Source organism: Podarcis bocagei, assembly GCF_964188305.1.
Source record: "Podarcis bocagei genome assembly, chromosome: 13".
NCBI lineage: Eukaryota > Metazoa > Chordata > Lepidosauria > Squamata > Lacertidae > Podarcis > Podarcis bocagei.
In genome coordinates, this window is record NC_138138.1 from 2,355,474 (window position 1) to 2,373,624 (window position 18,151).

At 51.1% G+C, this 18,151-nt stretch overlaps 2 protein-coding genes across 6 annotated transcripts in view; one reads left to right on the top strand and one right to left on the bottom strand.

The window, feature by feature from the left end:
* LOC308572488 (putative CENPB DNA-binding domain-containing protein 1) overlaps positions 1 to 18,151 on the top strand; it is a 258,614-nt gene that overhangs the window by 213,686 nt on the left and 26,777 nt on the right. The gene's annotated exons all lie outside the window — the stretch shown is intronic.
* Positions 1 to 18,151, bottom strand: part of TRPV4 (transient receptor potential cation channel subfamily V member 4) — a 53,828-nt gene that overhangs the window by 15,180 nt on the left and 20,497 nt on the right. For all 5 annotated transcript variants that reach the window (XR_014001769.1, XM_081168506.1, XM_081168505.1 and 2 more), the window contains 8 exons: positions 15,809 to 16,223; positions 13,015 to 13,187; positions 10,781 to 10,933; positions 9,448 to 9,588; positions 7,866 to 8,164; positions 6,612 to 6,791; positions 6,339 to 6,497; positions 4,918 to 5,010 (listed from right to left, as the gene is read on the bottom strand). Coding sequence is in view for 4 of the 5 variants with exons in the window: in XM_081168506.1 (XP_081024632.1) it covers positions 4,918 to 5,010; positions 6,339 to 6,497; positions 6,612 to 6,791; positions 7,866 to 8,164; positions 9,448 to 9,588; positions 10,781 to 10,933; positions 13,015 to 13,187; positions 15,809 to 16,185 (1,575 nt within the window). In the remaining variant the exon portion in view is untranslated. The remainder of the gene's footprint in view (positions 1 to 4,917; positions 5,011 to 6,338; positions 6,498 to 6,611; positions 6,792 to 7,865; positions 8,165 to 9,447; positions 9,589 to 10,780; positions 10,934 to 13,014; positions 13,188 to 15,808; positions 16,224 to 18,151) is intronic.

Genomic DNA, 18,151 nt, shown 5'->3' on the forward strand with positions numbered 1-18,151 from the left:
CATTCCTTCTTTCCCCACAAGGCGGCGGTAGCGGAGCCCCTACACAGACTCCTGGACAAGCGGGCCCCTTGGGTGTGGGGCCAGCGCCAGGAGGCTGCATTCCAGGCAGTCAAGGACTTGCTTGTCTCAAACTTGGTCTTGGCACACTTCGACGAGAGGCTGCCGGTGGTGCTAGCATGCAACGCCTCACCCTATGGCATTGGCGCTGTCCTGGGACACCAACTCCCGGATGGAAGAGAGGTACCGGTGGCATACTTTTCCCAGACACTCAATGCAACCGAGCGGAACTACTCGCAAATCGACAAGGAGGGTCTGGCAATCGTGAAGGGAGTAAAAAAATTCCTTCACCGTGGTGACTGACCACAAGCCGTTGCTTGGCTTGTTTGCCCCTGAAAAGCAGAGCCCCCAAGTGCTGTCTCCTTGCGTCCTTAGGTGGTCAATTTTCCTTGCCAGCTACCAGTATGCACTGATTCACCGCCCTGGGAAGGCAATGGGCCATGCGGACGCCCTCAGCAGGCTACCACTACCGGAAACAGGCCCTGACCCAGCACCTGCACAAGAGGTTATGAGCCTAGAGCTGCTTCCCGACCGCCCCATTCAGGTACAAGAAGTGGCACACCATTCCAAGAAAGATAGGGTCATCTCCCGGGTCCTGGACTGGGTGTGGAGGGGATGGCCCAGCAGCAGCCCCGGGCCAGAATTCGCCGGCTACACAACCCGCAAACATGAACTGTCGGCCCACAAGGGGTGCCTGTTATGGGGAAGCAGGGTCGTTGTTCCCCAGCCCCTCCGCAAAAGGGTCCTCACAGCCCTACACGAGACACACCCAGGGGTAGTAAGAATGAAGGCCCTTGCCAGGAGTTACGTGTGGTGGCCAGGGATCGACGGAGAGATAGAGGCCTGGGTCAAACACTGCCAGGCCTGCCAAGAATCCCGCCCAGATCCCCCAAGGGCCCCAGTCCAGTCCTGGGAGTCCGCCCGAGCACCATGGTCACGCCTGCATGTGGACTTCGCTGGCCCCTTTCAGGGGAAAACATTCTTCATAGTGGTGGACTCCTACACCAAATGGCTGGAAGTCGCACTGGTACCGTCCACTTCTACGTCCGCAGCCATCCGGGTACTACGCAGGCTGTTTGCAACCCACGGGCTCCCTGACACTCTCGTCTCAGACAACGGGACTGCATTTACGTTTGGAGAATTCCAAACCTTCACAGCACAGAACGCCATCCGCCACATCCGTTCGGCGCCATTCCACCCTGCCACCAATGGCCAAGCAGAACGCATGGTGCGGACCACCAAGGACACCCTCTGCCACATGACCCAAGGGGATTGGGAGTACCGCCTTGCCACATTCCTCCTAGCACAGCACAGCACCCCCAGCTCAATGACTGGCCGGAGCCCTGCTGAACTACTAATGGGTCGGCACCTTGCAATCAGATTAGACCGCCTTCACCCCGATAGAGCTCAGGATGAGGTAGTGGTGGGGGAAGGCAGGAACCCCCGGACCTTCGAGGCCCAGGACCCAGTGTACGCAAAGAATTTGGTTGTTGTTTTTTAAATGATATTTTATTAAAGTTTCCAAATTATAACAAAACAAATGAAAAAATAAAATAAAAAAAACATAGAAAATAGAAACAGTTAAAAACACATTAATTTTCGTAACATATCTTCATACATTATTTCCCCAGACCTCCTCATCCCTCCCTTTTTTGTATTCCAGTTCAATTTGTTAGTTCAGCAAATCCTTACCATCAAGTTTTTGCCCTATTCTAATCTTTCATTACATTACCTTACTCTATTCTCCTCATTGTCTTATAAAAAACCTTAACCTAAAGCTTATTTTTGATAATTTCTCTTAACCGTTATATTCTTTCCTAATCCCTTAAACTTTTATACCAGAGCCAAGCAATTTCATTTCATGCATCCTTCTAATATTCATCAATTATATAAAATTGTCCTAATAACAAAAGATAAAAGTCTTCATCCAACGTCCCTTCCCCCAGGTCCCGGGTTTGTCAGTCCATTTATCCCATTAAGCTGGCACATTAACCTGGTGATCTTATATCCGAGGCTCTTAAATCCCTTCCATGTCCCTTCCACTGTTTTTCTTCATGTTTTCTTTTCACACGTGTGGTCTCCAATTTAATAATGCTTTTACCTCCTTCAAACCAAAAGGTCCCTTTTCCACAGTCCAAACTGAGCTCCATGTAGTACTTAAATGCATGTTTCAAAGTCCCTCCAAAATTTGGGATCCCCATATCTCCAAGCCTCTCACAATCCACTACCACACTCGGAAAGTCCTTATGTCCCTGTTCAGGGGGGTCAATCCAACCCCCCATTTCCAGTCCAGTCGAAACTTCATCTTTCCGAGTCTGATTTTTACGAAAGTCAATTGCCAATTCCAAAGGTTCATGTTCCTGCAGGGCCACAACCTCCATCTGTGGCTCCATTTCTGACTCCCAAAGTTCAGCAGAATCTTCTTCTTTCCTCTGTTCTGACAAGGCACAGTCCTGGTATAATTCCTGGGTAAACTCCATACTTTTTTCTACTGCCTGTCCAAGATTTCCCACAGTCTGCTTAAGATTTCCAACCAAATCAGTCATCAAATTCATTCCCTCATGAATTTCTTCCAGTAAAGCATTTGTTTTGAGAAAAGCACACAACATTTCTGAGCACATTGTCCTTCAAGGTCACCACTCAATTCCCACGGGTTATACTGTAGCGGCTGGAAATTCCCTAGTTACAGTTTCACTATCCCCCCCTAGAGGGAAAACTTCTGTTACAAATTACAAATCCAGCCCCAAAGTTTCTTTTACTTTTAGATACTTTGTCTATCGTTGTTATTTTTAAGTTGCAAAAAAAAGACAGTGAAATTCCAGTTTTTTCCCTTCTTTTAGCTATCTGTCAAACAGCTTCTGTCCTGGTCAATGAGCTTCAAACGTCAATCCTGACACCCCGCTCCCTGGGTCAGGACGGTGGAAAATTACTTTATTTTAAACTTACTTCTGCAGGTTAAAACAGTTCAAAGAAAGCACCCCCTTCTCCTCCTGCTACCTAAGGGGGGGTTCAGCTATTTTAGGCGATGAAATCCGCTCCTTTAAAATGATTTTCAAGACTCCAGTTTACTTTGTCTTTGCTTTGTTCCGACTACAGAAAAACGGAAGGTTGACTTCCTGTTAGACCTTCCGTTTCAGTGCCGAATTGTAATGAATTTTGAGCCCGATTCCTTTCTTTCCTGATTCCTTGAATTGTGAATCGATTTTCCAAGGTTTAGGTACTCACGATGGTTGTTTTTTTAGAATCCAAATTGTCCAGGAAGAAGGCAGCGCTCCCCGGCAGCGGCTGTGCGGCTTCGCTCCACGGAAATAGCGGTAGACTCTCAGCACCGCGCCACTTCCTCCTCTTCACTTCGGAGCCCATTATTGGGTTCCTTTGCGGGTTGGGGGGCGCTAAGGGTGCCCGCCGAGTCCCAAGGTCACAGGCTTCATCCGCCTGTGATTTCTAAAGGGTCCCCGCTTTGCCGTAGCGGGAAAGACCCGTTTCTCGCGGAGCTTGTCCCTCCGTTTCAGAGGGAGTCCGCCATTGCCAGTGGCGCCACCCCGGAAGTCCTCCCAGTGTACGCAAAGAATTTTGGGGCAGGCCCAGCATGGGTACCTGCCACAGTCACCAGCGTCACTGGCCCCATGTTGTTCGAGGTGCTAACGGATGGGGGGCAATGCTGGCGCCGCCACTGCGACCAGATACAGCGACGATTCCCAGGAGAAAACCAGAAGGAGGACAGGTCAGAGGAGTCCCAAGGGAACAGTGGGGCAATGAGGCCCATAGAACAGGAGGAGCCAGCAGGAGAGGCAGAATCAGTAAATACAGAGAGGACCTGCGAGGCGGAAAGGTCACCGGAACCAGAACCATGACTGAGCGAGCCGGTTGCACCAGACCAAACAGCCCCATCACAGCCAGCATCCTTGGAACACGAGCCAGAACCTGAACCCCGGACCAAGGAACACCCCAGGCCGCAACGCACATGTAGGCCGCCGGCGTACCTCGAGGACTATGAATGCGACCTCCCGGGCAGGACTGGAACTTAGAGGGGAGGGGTGTTATGTACTGAGTTGAATAGGATCCAAACTGCAGCAGTCTGATTGGTCCTAGAACAATAGGATTCAGAATGCAGCAGTCTGATTGGTCCTAGAACAATGCAGCAGTATGACTGGTCGACAGGAACCACCCAATCATGCTGCAGATAGAAGTGAATCCACAACCTGATTGGCCTACAGGAGAATTCCGGAATTAGCCAATCACGTGCAGCCCATTGTGTAAATAATGTATATAAGCAGATACTTTGAGGGGACTTTCATTCTTCCTCCTCACCACTATGAGCGGAATAAAGAGCATGAAATCACTTTGCGACTCTGAGTATATTTCAGTCATGCTGGCCACATGACCCGGAAGCTGTACACCGGCTCCCTCGGCCAATAAAGCGAGATGAGTGCCGCAACTGGACTGGACGTAACGGTCAGGGGTCCCTTTACCTTTACCTTTTATGCACACCATGAAAGTAAAGCACACTGGCAGCCCTGCAAACATTCATGGCTAAAGAGGGACTCCTACTTCCCGCCCCCAGAGCTACCATTTCCACAGAGGCTTAACCAGGGTCTTGCTCACCACTCAGCAACTACAGCTCCCAGAATTCTCTAGGAGAAGCCATGACTGTTTGAAGCAGTATAAAAGCACTTTAAAAGTATGGTGAGAATGTGGCCTGCAAGCTCTGTAATCAGGCCACAGAATGGCAGGAGGAGCCCACAAAAGGGAAAAAGAAAAACACATCTGCTAAATTGGTGAGGAAGAAGGGGGCAACGGTGGGGGAAAGGAGGAGGAGGAGGAGACCCCTTTGCCAAGTAACGCACAGCTCATACTTACGTTGGTGAAGAAGAAGAGGACGCCCGTGAAGAGTGTGACAATCTCCCCGGCGAGACGCAGATAGTCGGTGGTGGTGGTGTACGGGTACGGGGGCTACAGAGGGGAATAGACAGTGCTGAGAGGCTGTGCCGAAAGACACCTGCTAAGCACACAGCAATGGCCACGCTCCAACGGGATGGCCAGCTTCAGCATGTTGCCTTCCCAACAGCAGCTGGGTAAAGAGCACCTCTGGGAAGGTCACAAGGTGATGGAAGGGACTCGTGGGGTCATCTAGTCCAACCCCCTGCAATGCAGGAATCTCAGCTGAAGAATCTCTGGCCACCCAACCTTTGCTTAGAAACCTCCAAGGAAGTAGAGTCCTCCACCTTCCAAGGGAGTCTGTTCCACTCTTGAGCAGCTCTTAACCTCCTTAATGCTTTCTTGTAACTTGAAGGCATTGGTTTGAGCACCCCGCTCCAGAGCAGGAGAAAGTGATCTCCCTCCCTCTTCCCTGGGACAGCCCTTGAGATATCGGAAGATGGCTTTCGTGATGCTCATGTGATGGAAACAGCTCCCCCTGCCTCACTCTCAATCCCAAGTGTCAAATCAATGGAGGTGGGTTGTCTTTGAACCCGGAGGTGCCATTCTTACCCTATCCATAGATACAATGTCTAATACAGACTTGTTTTATAAGTCAGAGTTTATTCATTGGTGATTTATTTATCTATCCTGAGCTTGACCCTCTCCAGGGAACTTACAAACTTGTGAGGTAAGTCACACACATACACACCCTCCCTGTCCCTTTGAACCCACGTCTCTCTGTGCTGGAGCTGCTGCACTAAACTAGGGTGTTTAATTAGCAAGGCCAATTAGGAGCCCATTGCTTGCCTCCCTTAAGCCTGAGGGGCTTCCTCCATTTCACTCAACTCCAATACTTCCCCCGCTCCAAGTTAAAGAAGCATTTAGAGATTATAGACTCATAGCATGATGGAATTGTAGACTTCGAAGGAAACCCAAAGGTCCCCTAGTCCACCCCCCTGAAATGCAGGGCTGAACAGCTTTTTCACTCCCGATCACTACTTTTCTTGCGGAATTGCCAGACTGAAGTTCTGGGTATAAATAAAGCAAGCTGATAAGTCACGGGTTCCTCATTATTTACCATGTTCATAGAATCATAGAATAGAATCATAGAGTTGGAAGAGACCACAAGGGCCATCGAGTCCAACCCCCTGCCAAGCAAATGCCTGATCAAAGCAAATCACTGCACGTTTACCAATCTCTTACCAGCCCCAGCACAGCACATAAGTTTTTTGCTAGGGCATCATGGGAACTGAAAATGGGAGGCTGCGCCCCAAACCTCAGAACCCTAATTTAAATCACAGCCACTCTGCCCCGCTCGGCAGCCTTCGTGAGCTCCATGGTGGAGTGGGTGCAGTACTCACAGTGCCCTCCAGGGGGCGGTAGTAGGCCACCATGGTGAAGATGATCATGGCACAGAGGTAGGAGACCACGCTGATGTAGAATGAAACGGCCCCAAACTTTCGCCACTTGTCCCGAAGCAGCTCGTTGATGGGCTCTACGGCCAACATTTCGTGGCGGTTCTGCGGGGAGAGGGGCCCGGTGAACAAAGATGGCGGCAGCCCCCGCTTGCCCCATCAAAGGCCCAGCACTGTCAACCCAAGCTGCCTTGATCTGCAGCTTCCTTCTCTGCCCACCTCCATCTTGCTGTTGTACACCAGGATCTCCAGCACCGAGACCTCCTCCCCACACGTGTCCAGCGAGGAGAGGTCATAGAGGGAGGAGTAGACAGGGCCATAGGCCCAGTCCTTGAACTTGCGGGAGAGGTGCCGAGCGTCTTCGTCCTTGATCTCCCGCCGGATGATGTGCTGGAAGGTCTGCAAGACAAGGGGGAAGCCAGGTCAGGCAGATGACGGGAAGGCCCTCCCCTCGCAGCGCAGAGCTGAACTGCGGAACTCCCTCCTACAGGAGGCAGCCATGTCCACCAACGTGGAAAGGCACCCCAATTGCAGGACATCCTCTGGGACCTGAAACGGAAGATTCAGGACAGGGAAAGAAAGGGCTCCTTCACCATGCATAGTTAAGCTCTGGAGCTCGCTTCTGCAGGAGACCACGATGGCTTTGGACGGGGAGTGGAAAAATCCATGGGAGAGAAAGCTATGGGTGGCAATCAGCTGGGAAAGCCAGCTGGAAGAAAAATGTCTTCAGCTGTTTCCAGAAGGTGGGAGCCTGTCCTGCCTCAACAGGGATGCTGTTCTAGACCAGCCAGACTACAAGTCCTGCCCCCATGACGGCCAGGGCTGATGGGAATTGTGTTTGAAGGGTGCCTGGGCTGGAAGGCAGATACTCCCCAGGGTCTCTGGCCGAAAGAGGCCCCTTTCTGTCACCCGCCCGCTCAGAAGCTCCTCTTCCCTGGAGATGCTACCTGGGCAGCCCACCTGCTCTCGTGTGGAGCCTCCCTACACCCTCTAAGTCGCTCAGGACTTTAGGCACGGCTCCCCCCATGATTATTTTAATTTAATTTATTTATTTCATAAAAGTTATATACCCCATGACTGTCAAAGCAAACCCTCAAAGTGGTTTACAAAAAGAATGAAACAAAAAAATTAGCAGGAAAAGGATTTAAATACAGCAGATTTAAATATTCAAAAAGTAATTCAAATCAGTGATAAGCTAAAAAACAAACAAACCAGATGCCAACATTCCCCATATCCAGGGAGACTTGTCTAAACAAAAATATTTTTGTCAGGAACTGAAAAGAGTGGCATGAAGATGCCTGCTGGAATCCATAGTCAAGCTGTTCCAGAGCTGCCACTTCTTACATTCCTATCCTCACAACAACCCTGTGAGGTTGTTCGCCCTGGAGCACCCGGTTTGCCCCCGGGCCTTGGGCCAACAGGGCTGGCTTTTTTCCAAGCAGCTCCTTCCCCCCCTCCGGGGAGGGATCTCACCCCAATCTTGCCCGTCTTGGCAGCCATCATCAGCGGCGACAGACCGTCGTTGTTTAGCAGAGCCTCCAGGTTGGTGTCTGGGAAGAGCTTGGCGCATTTGATGAGCAGCAGGTCATACATCTTGGTGACAAACTTGGTGTTCTCACGAGTGTTGTCTGCGATGGCCACCAGGGCGTGGAGCACCGTGTTGCCACGAGAGTCCTGGCGCCGCAGGTCGGCCTGCTTGTGGGCGTTCTCCGTCAGGTAGTGGACGATGTGCGGCTGGTTGGTGCAAGCCGCCAAGGAGAGGGGCAGCTCACCTGGGCAGGAGGGCGGAAGGAAAGAGGGAAGATGGAAGACGGAAAATGGAGCAAGCTGGCTTTCTGCTGCTCCAGAGCAGGGGACCGGAGCCAACAGAGTCCAATGACAAGGAGAGTCCGACAAGCCGTTAGGAATAACTTTCTGGTGGTCAGACATTGCACAGTGGAACAGACCCCCCCCCCCAGAAAGGGTGGGCTCTCCTTCCTTGGAAGCTTTTTAACAGAGGTTGGGTGACTGTTGGTCAGCAATTCCTTAGCTGTGACTCCCGCACTGCAGGGGTTGGGCTAGACGACCCTTAGGGTCCCCCTTCCAACTCTACAATTGTATGATTCTATGGAAAAGAGAAAGACAACCAAATCAGTCAGAGAGCACTCTGCTTCCAGGGCTGCTGGATGGATGTGTCTCCACAAAGCCTGGGTGGAAAAGGGGCCCCTGGCCTTTGGGTGTTGCAATGCACAGAGGCTCCACCACTCTTGCAAGAGCCAACTGACTTTTATGGGGGGGGTGCCTGTTTCTTAAAATTCTCACTCACTGAATGCACCCCCTCCTTGAATGCTTACAAGGGCGCACTTGAGGTCTTTCCCTGACACCCACAAATCTTCTGAAATCATTCCCTTTGCTCCCTTGGTGGTGAGAGGGTGATCTTCCCACTCCTAAACACAAGAGCATCAGCAGAGTCTGCTGGGCCAGCCAAAGGAGCCTCAACTGGGCCAGCACCTGTCCTCACAGTGGCCGACCAGGTGCCTCTTCTGGACCTGAGGACAAGAGCCCCCTGCCCACTGCTGTGGAGAAGCATGGCTGGCGCTGGCTCCAGAGCAGAGGCAGAGCAGAGCCACTGGGGCTAGGAGCCATCAAGAGCCATCACCTCCTCCAAGAATGTGTCTCATCCCCTTTCACAGCCATCCAAGTTGGTGGCCATCACCGACTCCGATGGCAGGGAGTTCCCTAGTTGACGGATCCAATGGCACTTGCTTAAAATCCAAATGTGCCCCTGGCAAAACTTGTCCTCCTCGGTGCCCCTGTCTGCCTCCAGATCTCCTGTCTCCAGGCACCTAAATGCACCTCCATCTCCAGTTAACCCGACCTACAACATCTGTAGGTGTGGTTTGTTCTCCTCATTCTGCCATGCCTTTCTCTCCACCTCTCTTGTGTTCTCTGCTGGAAAAAGAATCAGATTGCAAGCTCCTCTTTTATATGCTTTTGCAAAAAGAACAACATTCATGAGCAGCAGCAGCAGAGAATCAGGACAGACCCCATGGAGGGATCTCGAGGCCTCCCTCACCAAAGTAGAAGTAGCCGCCCTCATCCTTGGGTTGGAAGAAGCGCCCCCGGGCTTGTGCGTGGACGTCTGCCCCCTTCTCCACCAGCAGCTCCACGTAGTGCTTGCAGCGCCGCTCAATCGCAATGTGCAGTGCAGTCTGGCCTGGAGGGGACACACAACCCGAACCACCATTCAGGCATAAGCCACTAGGCTTCACCACTAGGCTTGCCAGCCAATCTCCCATCTAGTCGCTGCCAAGCCTGTGGCCCCTCTAACATGTTTCCTTGCGATTCCGCCACAAATCAGACCCGTGTGCCACCGCCTGGTCAATTCAGCTCACTTGGAATCTCGCCTGCCAGCGGTAGGTGTGGCCAGAGGGGAAAGTGGGTGGAGCATGAGGTGTGGCCCCCCTGCCTGCCTTTGTTTATATGGCTCAGTACCCCAGTACCTCAAGGACCAGCTCAGCTCATGCAAACCAGCCCAGAGCCTGTGCTCATCACCTGAGGCCCTGCTCCGTGTGGCAAGACAAGAACGGGGTCTTTTCAGTGGTTGCTCCCTCCTTGCAGAATGCTCTCCCTGGGGAGGCTTGCCTGGCGCCATCATTACAAATCTTTAAGTGCCAGGCCTTCCTGCGTGGGTGGGATGTTTTAGCGTAGACTGGAGTTTGTTTTTTGATGCTGGCTTTAATGTATATATGTGCTTGTTTTTTGCTTAAAATATTATAAGTCGGTTTGAGTTTCTGTGGCAAGAAAAGTGATTGATAAATTTAATAAATACAGTGGTACCTCAGGTTAAGTACTTTATTCATTCTGGAGGGCTGTTTTTAACCTGAAACTGTTCTTAACTTGAAGCACCACTTTAGCCAATGGGGCTTCCCGCTGCTTCCGCACCGCTGGAGCCCGATTTCTGTTCTTATCCTGAAGCAAAGTTCTTAACCCGAGGTACTATTTCTGGGTTACCGGAGTCTGTAACCTGAATCGTCTGTAACCTGAAGCGTCTGTAACCTGAGATACCACTGTAATAATAATAGTGTTCATTTAAAAACAAACAAACAAGTTTCTGGCTCTCAGGACTGAGAAGCCCAGAAAGAAGTGCCTGGCGGAATCTCAGGGCTGGGCGTTCAGCTCTTTCTCACTCTCCTTGGATAGCAGAACCAAAGTAAAAAGATGGGGAAAAGGAGCCTGTAGAGAACTGGCTTGACCAGGACTCAAGCATGGGACTGAGGCCCCTTGGACAATCATTTCAAGGTGGGATTGAGGCCAAGCTCACTGCAGTCGCCAGGCACAGTCCCCAGTGCCCACCTTGGAGCAGCTGCCTCCCCCCCCAACTGCTCCTGCCAGAGTCCCCCTCCCACCTCGGTAGTAGACATCCCGGAAGGGCGAGTTGATGAACTCCCGCATGCTGCCTGTCTTCTCCGCGATGTCCAGCAGGAATGGGATGGTGTCGTTCTTGCCATTGTTGAGGTTCAGCAGGGCCTTTGGGAGGCAGGTCTTGCCAGTGGAGGGTTCTGGGTGGGAGCAGGGAGGGATGGACAGAACAGGATGTGGCATCACAGACAAGGAGCTCAGCAATTACTCCTTTACAATGTTCACCTCTCAACGTTTCACCAAGGAGCTCAGGGCAGTGTATGTTGTTACCCCCCACCTTCTATTTTTAACTTCACAGCAGACCTGTGAGGTAGTCTGAGAGACAGTGGCTGGCCCAAGTTCACCTTGTAACCTTTGAGTGAGTGGGGTTTTGAACCCAGGTCTCTCCAACCCTCATCAGGAACTGTAGACACTCTCCAGTCGCTTTCTAGCAGTAAGAGTCATTTGACAATGGAATGGTCTCCCTAGGAGGTTTTCAAACAGAGGTGGGATAGCTATCCATCAGGGATTCTTTAGCTGTGATTTCTGCATTGCCGGGGGTCGGACTCTACAATTCCAGCTCTACAATTCTATGGTTCTATATGTGCATTTGCATCACCCTATGCTGACAAACTGAGGTCCACTCCCCTCTCTTCTGCATGCTCCCCTATGCACTGAGCATGTGCAAAGCATGATGTTCCAGTGCCCTGGCTGCACATCATCAATATTGCTGGGCACGAGCAGTTAAGTGCATTCTGAGCCATATTTTTGTGTTTTAAAGCTGCTTTCTACAGCTTATATTTAAAGAGAGAAACCTAAAGCTGGACAGAATCTTGGGCTCAAGACGGACTGTGGCTGTGAAGTGAGCTGAATGAGAGCAAGGGATTGAACAGCACGACAAGGTATTTGTCAATTGTTTTGCTTTTTAAGAATTCTGATCCACCTGAGGAAATCTCATTGGAATGCTCTAAGAACAGAATGGAAGCCCTGGCTGGTGCGGCCAGTGGGGGCCCATCTCGTCCTGTTTGCACAGTGGCCACCAGGATGCCCCCAATGGGAAGCCCCCAATGGGAAGCCCCCAATGGGAAGCCCCCAAGCATCAGCAGCATCTCTGCCCTCCTGCGCCTTCCGCAAGTGGCGTTCATAGCGTCCGCTGCCTGGGACTGCCAGGGGGCTAGGAGCCATGATCCAGTAGGCTGGGTCTCTTTCTCTCTCTCCCCCCCCCCCCCCGCTGCTGGAGAAAGGTCTTTTAAAACAAAACGAAAAACCTGCATAAACAGGGGAAGTGTCTTCGCTTCTAAAGGCAGGCACAGGCACAGACGTCTTCTGCCCCACTGTAGTCTGTGGCCAAACAGATTTTGAAACAATTAAAAAAACAAAACAAAAACCTGGCCAACCTGTTGGGCACGAGGAGCCTCCACAGCACAACCCACAATTGATATTTGAAGCGCCGGCCATGCTCTGGAAAAGCTCCTGCCCATCTCAAGCAGAGGAGGAGAACTGAGCAGTGTGCTGTCATGTCAGTCGAAGACCCAGGAGACCCGGGTTCAAAACCTCCGCTTGGTCATGAAGCTCCCTGGGTGGCCTTGGGTGCCAGTCACTGCCTCTCGCCCAGACACACCGCACACATGCCACCTTGAGCTCCTTGGAGAAAACAGGGGGATACAAGTCCCTGCCTTGCGGGCAATTCGACAAGGGACCCTTGGGTGCCTTTCAACACTACAATCCTGGGGTTCTATGAAATGCAATAAAATAAACAATCCTGCCACGTGTACCTCAAGGACAGGGATACCCTGCTGCCCCCCTTTCCCTTCCCTTGCCTGGGGCTGATCTACACTCATGGTTTATCATGTTAAGGAAGGGTTAAGGATTGGTTTTCGTATCACAGATGGACACATTACATTCTGCTTGTAACATTCATAATGCATTATTAAAATGAGACACCAGAGGGCGCTGCAGAGGAACCAAGAACAGACAGCTTTTAATGAAATGCTTTTAATTTACCCATATGCCCTGTGACATTTTAGAATGATATATCTAATTTCGTGCTAATAACATTAAACAGGTCAGTGTCGATTCAGCCCTCGTCAGGCTAAAGAAGTAAGTCTGCATTTGCAGAATTCATGCCAGCCACAGGTCCCCTGCCCAGGGAGCACCCAGCTCCCCTGGCAGCACACCTCAGCCACTGGCTGCTCAACACCCTCCTTCACCCCTGGGTGCCCCTGCCTCTCGTCCCCCTCACCTCGAAACTCCTCGTCTGTCAGGCGCTTCTTGTGGGTCAGCAGGAAGGGCAGGAGCCCGTCCAGGTCAGCGGTGGAGCCCCGGGAGACGACGTCAAAGAGGATGGGCCGGTTGAACACCTTGAGGATGGGGGGCGGGTGAGGGGCAGGCCCCTTGGTGCTGGGGGGTTTCTTCCTGGGGATGGAGCAAGCTGGTGAGCAAACCTCCGTGTGCTCTGGGCCAAACAAGCCTCAGAGGTGGCAGGCAACAGAGCCGCCTGGAGGAACTGAAGTCCACTACAAAGTTGCCAGGATTTACCACACCCTGCAGAGTTGACGCCTCAGCTTCCAGTCCTAGATGTGGGAGGGGCAGCTTTGGTTGTTCGGGGCTGCAAAAGGGCACTGTAACCCATATTCCAGGCCTTGCAAATAGGTTTTGGGGCTGATCTCTGGCCTCTGTGTTTGTTTATATACACCCTGTAGTTATAGATTGGGGGGGGGGTCAGTCTGGACGATACCTGTAGGTTCCTTCCAAATCCATGGTTCTGTATCCAGGAAGGTTTACAGTCTAGCAGAACAAGCCTCTAAATCAGCCACACAATTTTTGTTGCAAGGTAATGGCCTTGGCTGGTCAGGATAGTATCATCATTTACATATTTGAAGGGGTTGCCCTAGAGACAAATGGGCAGGCCTTTTCCCCACCTCACTGAGATGGATGCCTCCTCATCCTAGGGTGGGGAATAACAGGCCAAGGAGTTTGTGTGAGAGAGTTTTTGGCTGATGCTTGAAGCTGGAGACACCGAGGCTGGACGTACTCTCTGGAGACCCCAAAGCTGTGCCTTGGGGCTTCCCTGAAGCCCTAAAGGAGAGGCAAGATCTGCTCTTGAGTCCCTCCTTCCTCTGTTAAGGTTGTATAGAGGTGCAAATAAAACACCCCCGTCTCTCCATCGGCCTTCATTCCCAGGAAGCCAAACCTGGGAAAGCGCAGGAACTCTTGGAGTTCCTTGGCACAGAGGAGCAAAAGGTGTATCTATCGCCTCCCACAATGAATGCCCCCTTTCTCCACCTCATCCATCTTCTGTCTCCAAAGCAGCCTGGAGGAGGGATGGGGCTGGGCCTCAGAGAGAGAGGGGGGTGCAGTGTGCCCACCCCAGGCCTCCTGGCACCTTATGGGGTTTTTGGCACCCGCGTGCCCCTCTTCCTCAAGCAGCCCTTTCATCTAGCTGGTGCAACCCTGCCTCTCCCCCCACCCCCCAGGCCCATCCACAGCCAAAGCAGGAGGGCTCGACAGAGGACTCTTTGACCAGGCGCCACTCCTGCCACACCTGCCCCAAAGAACCATGTGGGAACAAGATGCTCTCCCTAGCGGGGGAGGGGAAGGAGCTCTTGCTGGGTTTCAACAGGGAGGGCTCAAGTTGGGCTATCCAATCCAGGTGAGGTGAGAGAGAGAAAGAGGGGGGGGAGAGGGAGAGAGAGGCATTCTTCACATGCTCAAGGATCCTCTCTTTATCATCACATCACCAATTACAGGGACCAGCTCTTCTGGGCTCCAGTATCGCTTCCTAAACCCAACTCTCCCTCTTGCTTTTTTCCCTCTGTTACCAAAATGTACCAACAGGGTACATTTTTAGTGTCAGAATTTGAAGGAGGGGAGAATGAAACACCCTTTTTCATCCTGAATTTGATGTCCTGCCAAGTCAGTGCACACACTGCCTTTTGCAATACACTCTGCCAATTGTTTGCTTAGGTGATAAATGGCCCCTCATGGGAATGTATCCCACCACCCAAGACATTCATTTGGAGAAACAGTCTTGCAAAAATGCCCTTTCGTGGTGAATCCTGCAAAATGCTTGTTTTCTAGCGGTGTTTCAAAACTGTGTTGGCGGTCGTTCCTCACTCCCTTCCTCCCACCCCCCAATTTTCAACTTGTTCAGGAAATTAACCGCAAAAAGTGGGAAGGTCCAGACGGAAATACAGAACTCCAGGGATCTTCCTTGGAAATTATGCATCTCACACCCAGGACAGACTTTTCAGACATTACAGATACTCTGTTTGTATTTTTATGTTGTGAGCCACCCTGTGATCTTCAGAAGGAGGGGGGGTATAAAATTTTAATAAGAATAGAGGAACAATAACAATAATTTAAGAGCCACCCTTCAGTGTAAGCTCCCAGGGGCAGCATATAGTTGTGGCTCAGCAGCCAGATGACTGGCCGGGGTTCCCTTTAGATTTTCTACAACCCCAGTTTGTTTCTGGGCCCAAATCAAGGTGTTTGTGTTTAAAGCTGCAAAGGACTCAGGTCAGCCCAGCTCCTTCCCTACAGACCCTCTTTTTAACTCGCCCTGAGACCGGCAGGTGAAGGGTGAATCATCATTACGCTTTTTTCTGACTGCTCCCCTTTTCTGGGTTTTAATAAAATGTTCTTTGGGATATATTCTGCAGATGAAAGGAGATTCTGACTAAATATTAGGAAGAACTAAAGCTAAACATTATGCAGAACATTCTGACAGTAAGAGCCGTTTGACAATGGAATGGGCTCCCTCGGGAGGCTGTGGAGACTCCTTCCTTGGAGGTTTCTAAGCAGAGGTTGGCTGTCCACCGGTCACAGATTCTTCAGCTGTGACCCCTGTATTGCAGGAGTCCTGGGCTAGATGGCCCTTCGGCTCCCTTCCACCCCTGCAGCTCTGCATCCTACATTCTATATTCTGAGGCTGAACGGCTTGCCCCGACCCAGCACCAGCCAAGGGAGTTCAGCTCCCAGCCCCTTTGCAGCCCAAGAAGACGCCACCATCCAGCCGGACCAGCCGCCATACTCACTCCAGGGCCTTCTTGCGCCTCCGCTTGTTGTCACTCGGGTGATGGCGGTAAGTGCCGTAGTCAAAGAGGGAGTCCATGGGGGCTTTCTTGGGTCCCGGCACGACCGAAGACTCATAGATGGTGGACTCCAGCAGGTCCATGGGGTTTGGAACACCCTTGCGGAAAGCCCCGTGGAATTTCATCCGGAGGTTCTGCTTTCCATCCCCGGCTCCTGGGGGGCTTCGCGCAGCCTCGGCCGAGGGGGCTCCCTCCTCATTCTCAAACAGGTTGGCCAGTGAGGAGAGTGGGAAGGAGTCGTTCTGTGGGGAAAGCTCCTCGCTCGGACTCTCGGCAGACTCACTGGGGCTGGCGTGGGCCGCGTCTTCCAGATTTGCCATGAGGGCTGTGGCGAGGGGCAGAGAGGCTCACACCTGGTCTGGGAGAGGGAAAAGGAATGGAATAAAATACAGAACAGAAGGGAGCATGCCACAATTTTTGCAAATCTTTCTTAACATTGTTAACAACCCAAAAGGGCAGTAGCAGGAGATTATATCATACGGTATATACAAAGCAAGCAAGCAATAAATAATAAGAGAAAGAAAAGGTGGCATGTCAATATAAATCAAGACATCCGGATGTAGAGTGTGGAGCATCTAAGTCCCAAGTCTTGTGGGTTCTCCACCCCCCTGGAAATGTGCGGCTTGTGTGCATTTCCCCCCAAATTAGCCAAAGTCCATAAGTTATATATGTATTACACAACCAAATGCAGATTTCTCAAGCTTTTCAAGGTTCAGAAAAGGGCCACTAAAAGGATCCTATGAAGAAAGGTTGCGGCATTTGGGACTTTTTATTTTAGAGACAAAGTGAGTGAGAAGCTTCCCCCCCCCCCAACAACTCCTGGACATCCCACAAAGCTGAATGTTGGAGGATTCAGCCAGGACAGAGAAAATAAAGTCCTTCTTCATGCAGCGCAGAGCTGAACTGGGGAGGAGGCTGCAAGGGACACCAGCTTGGATGACTTTAGAAGAAGAGAGGGCTATCAAGGGCTGTTAGCCACCATGGCTCTGCTCTGCCTCCAGTCTCTGGAAACCACAGGAGCGCAGGGAGGCACAAATACAAGATGGGTGACACCTGGCTTGAGAGCAGTACATGTGAAAAGGATCTAGGAGTCTTGGTTGACCACAAACTTGACATGAGCCAACAGTGTGACGCGGCAGCTAAAAAAGCCAATGCAATTCTGGGCTGCATCAATAGGAGTATAGCATCTAGATCAAGGGAAGTAATAGTGCCACTGTATTCTGCTCTGGTCAGACCACACCTGGAGTACTGTGTCCAGTTCTGGGCACCACAATTCAAGAAGGACACTGACAAACTAGAACGTGTCCAGAGGAGGGCAACCAAAATGGTCAAAGGCCTGGAAACGATGCCTTATGAGGAACGGCTAAGGGAGCTGGGCATGTTTAGCCTGGAGAAGAGGAGGTTAAGGGGTGATATGATAGCCATGTTCAAATATATAAAAGGATGTCACATAGAGGAGGGAGAAAGGTTGTTTTCTGCTGCTCCAGAGAAGCGGACACGGAGCAATGGATCCAAACTACAAGAAAGAAGATTCCACCTAAACATTAGGAAGAACTTCCTGACAGTAAGAGCTGTTCGACAGTGGAATTTGCTGCCAAGGAGTGTGGTGGAGTCTCCTTCTTTGGAGGTCTTTAAGCAGAGGCTTGACAACCATATGTCAGGAGTGCTCTGATGGTGTTTCCTGCTTGGCAGGGGGTTGGACTCGATGGCCCTTGTGGTCTCTTCCAACTCTATGATTCTATGATTCTATGATTCTATGATTCTAGGGATTCCTTGGCAAATCCTGTCTGGGCTGGGCGAGATGGCCTCTGCCTCTTCTTATGTCCCATTGCTAAACTGCTGAAATCCTAGCTGCATCCTCACATCCGTGTCCAAAGACCTTTAGCGCATCCAAGCTTTCATGTTGTGTGCTCACATATTTAGTAATGACAGTTGGGGGCGGGGCGTGGTCCTAGGAAGGACTCTGTAAGCTCAGGGAATCCCTAGTCTTCATTTTTTGAAGACATATTCCAGACAAACATATTCCTGCCTATGCCCCAAATGGCAAAATTTGGAGACATCAAAAAAGAACCAAAGGGTCAGTTCCTGTAGTCCCTACGGAATCCCCATGGGATTTCTGCCACGGTCACCAAAATGTCTTGAAATCATTTCTACTAAAAGTGTACACTGGGGGGTGGGCGAGAGCCTGTAAATCTGTATGGAACTGCAGTGCCAACTGCAGGTATACTAATCTGCTTAAATTAAATTGATTTCACTTTTAAAACATTCAGCGAACTTCCCCCCCAC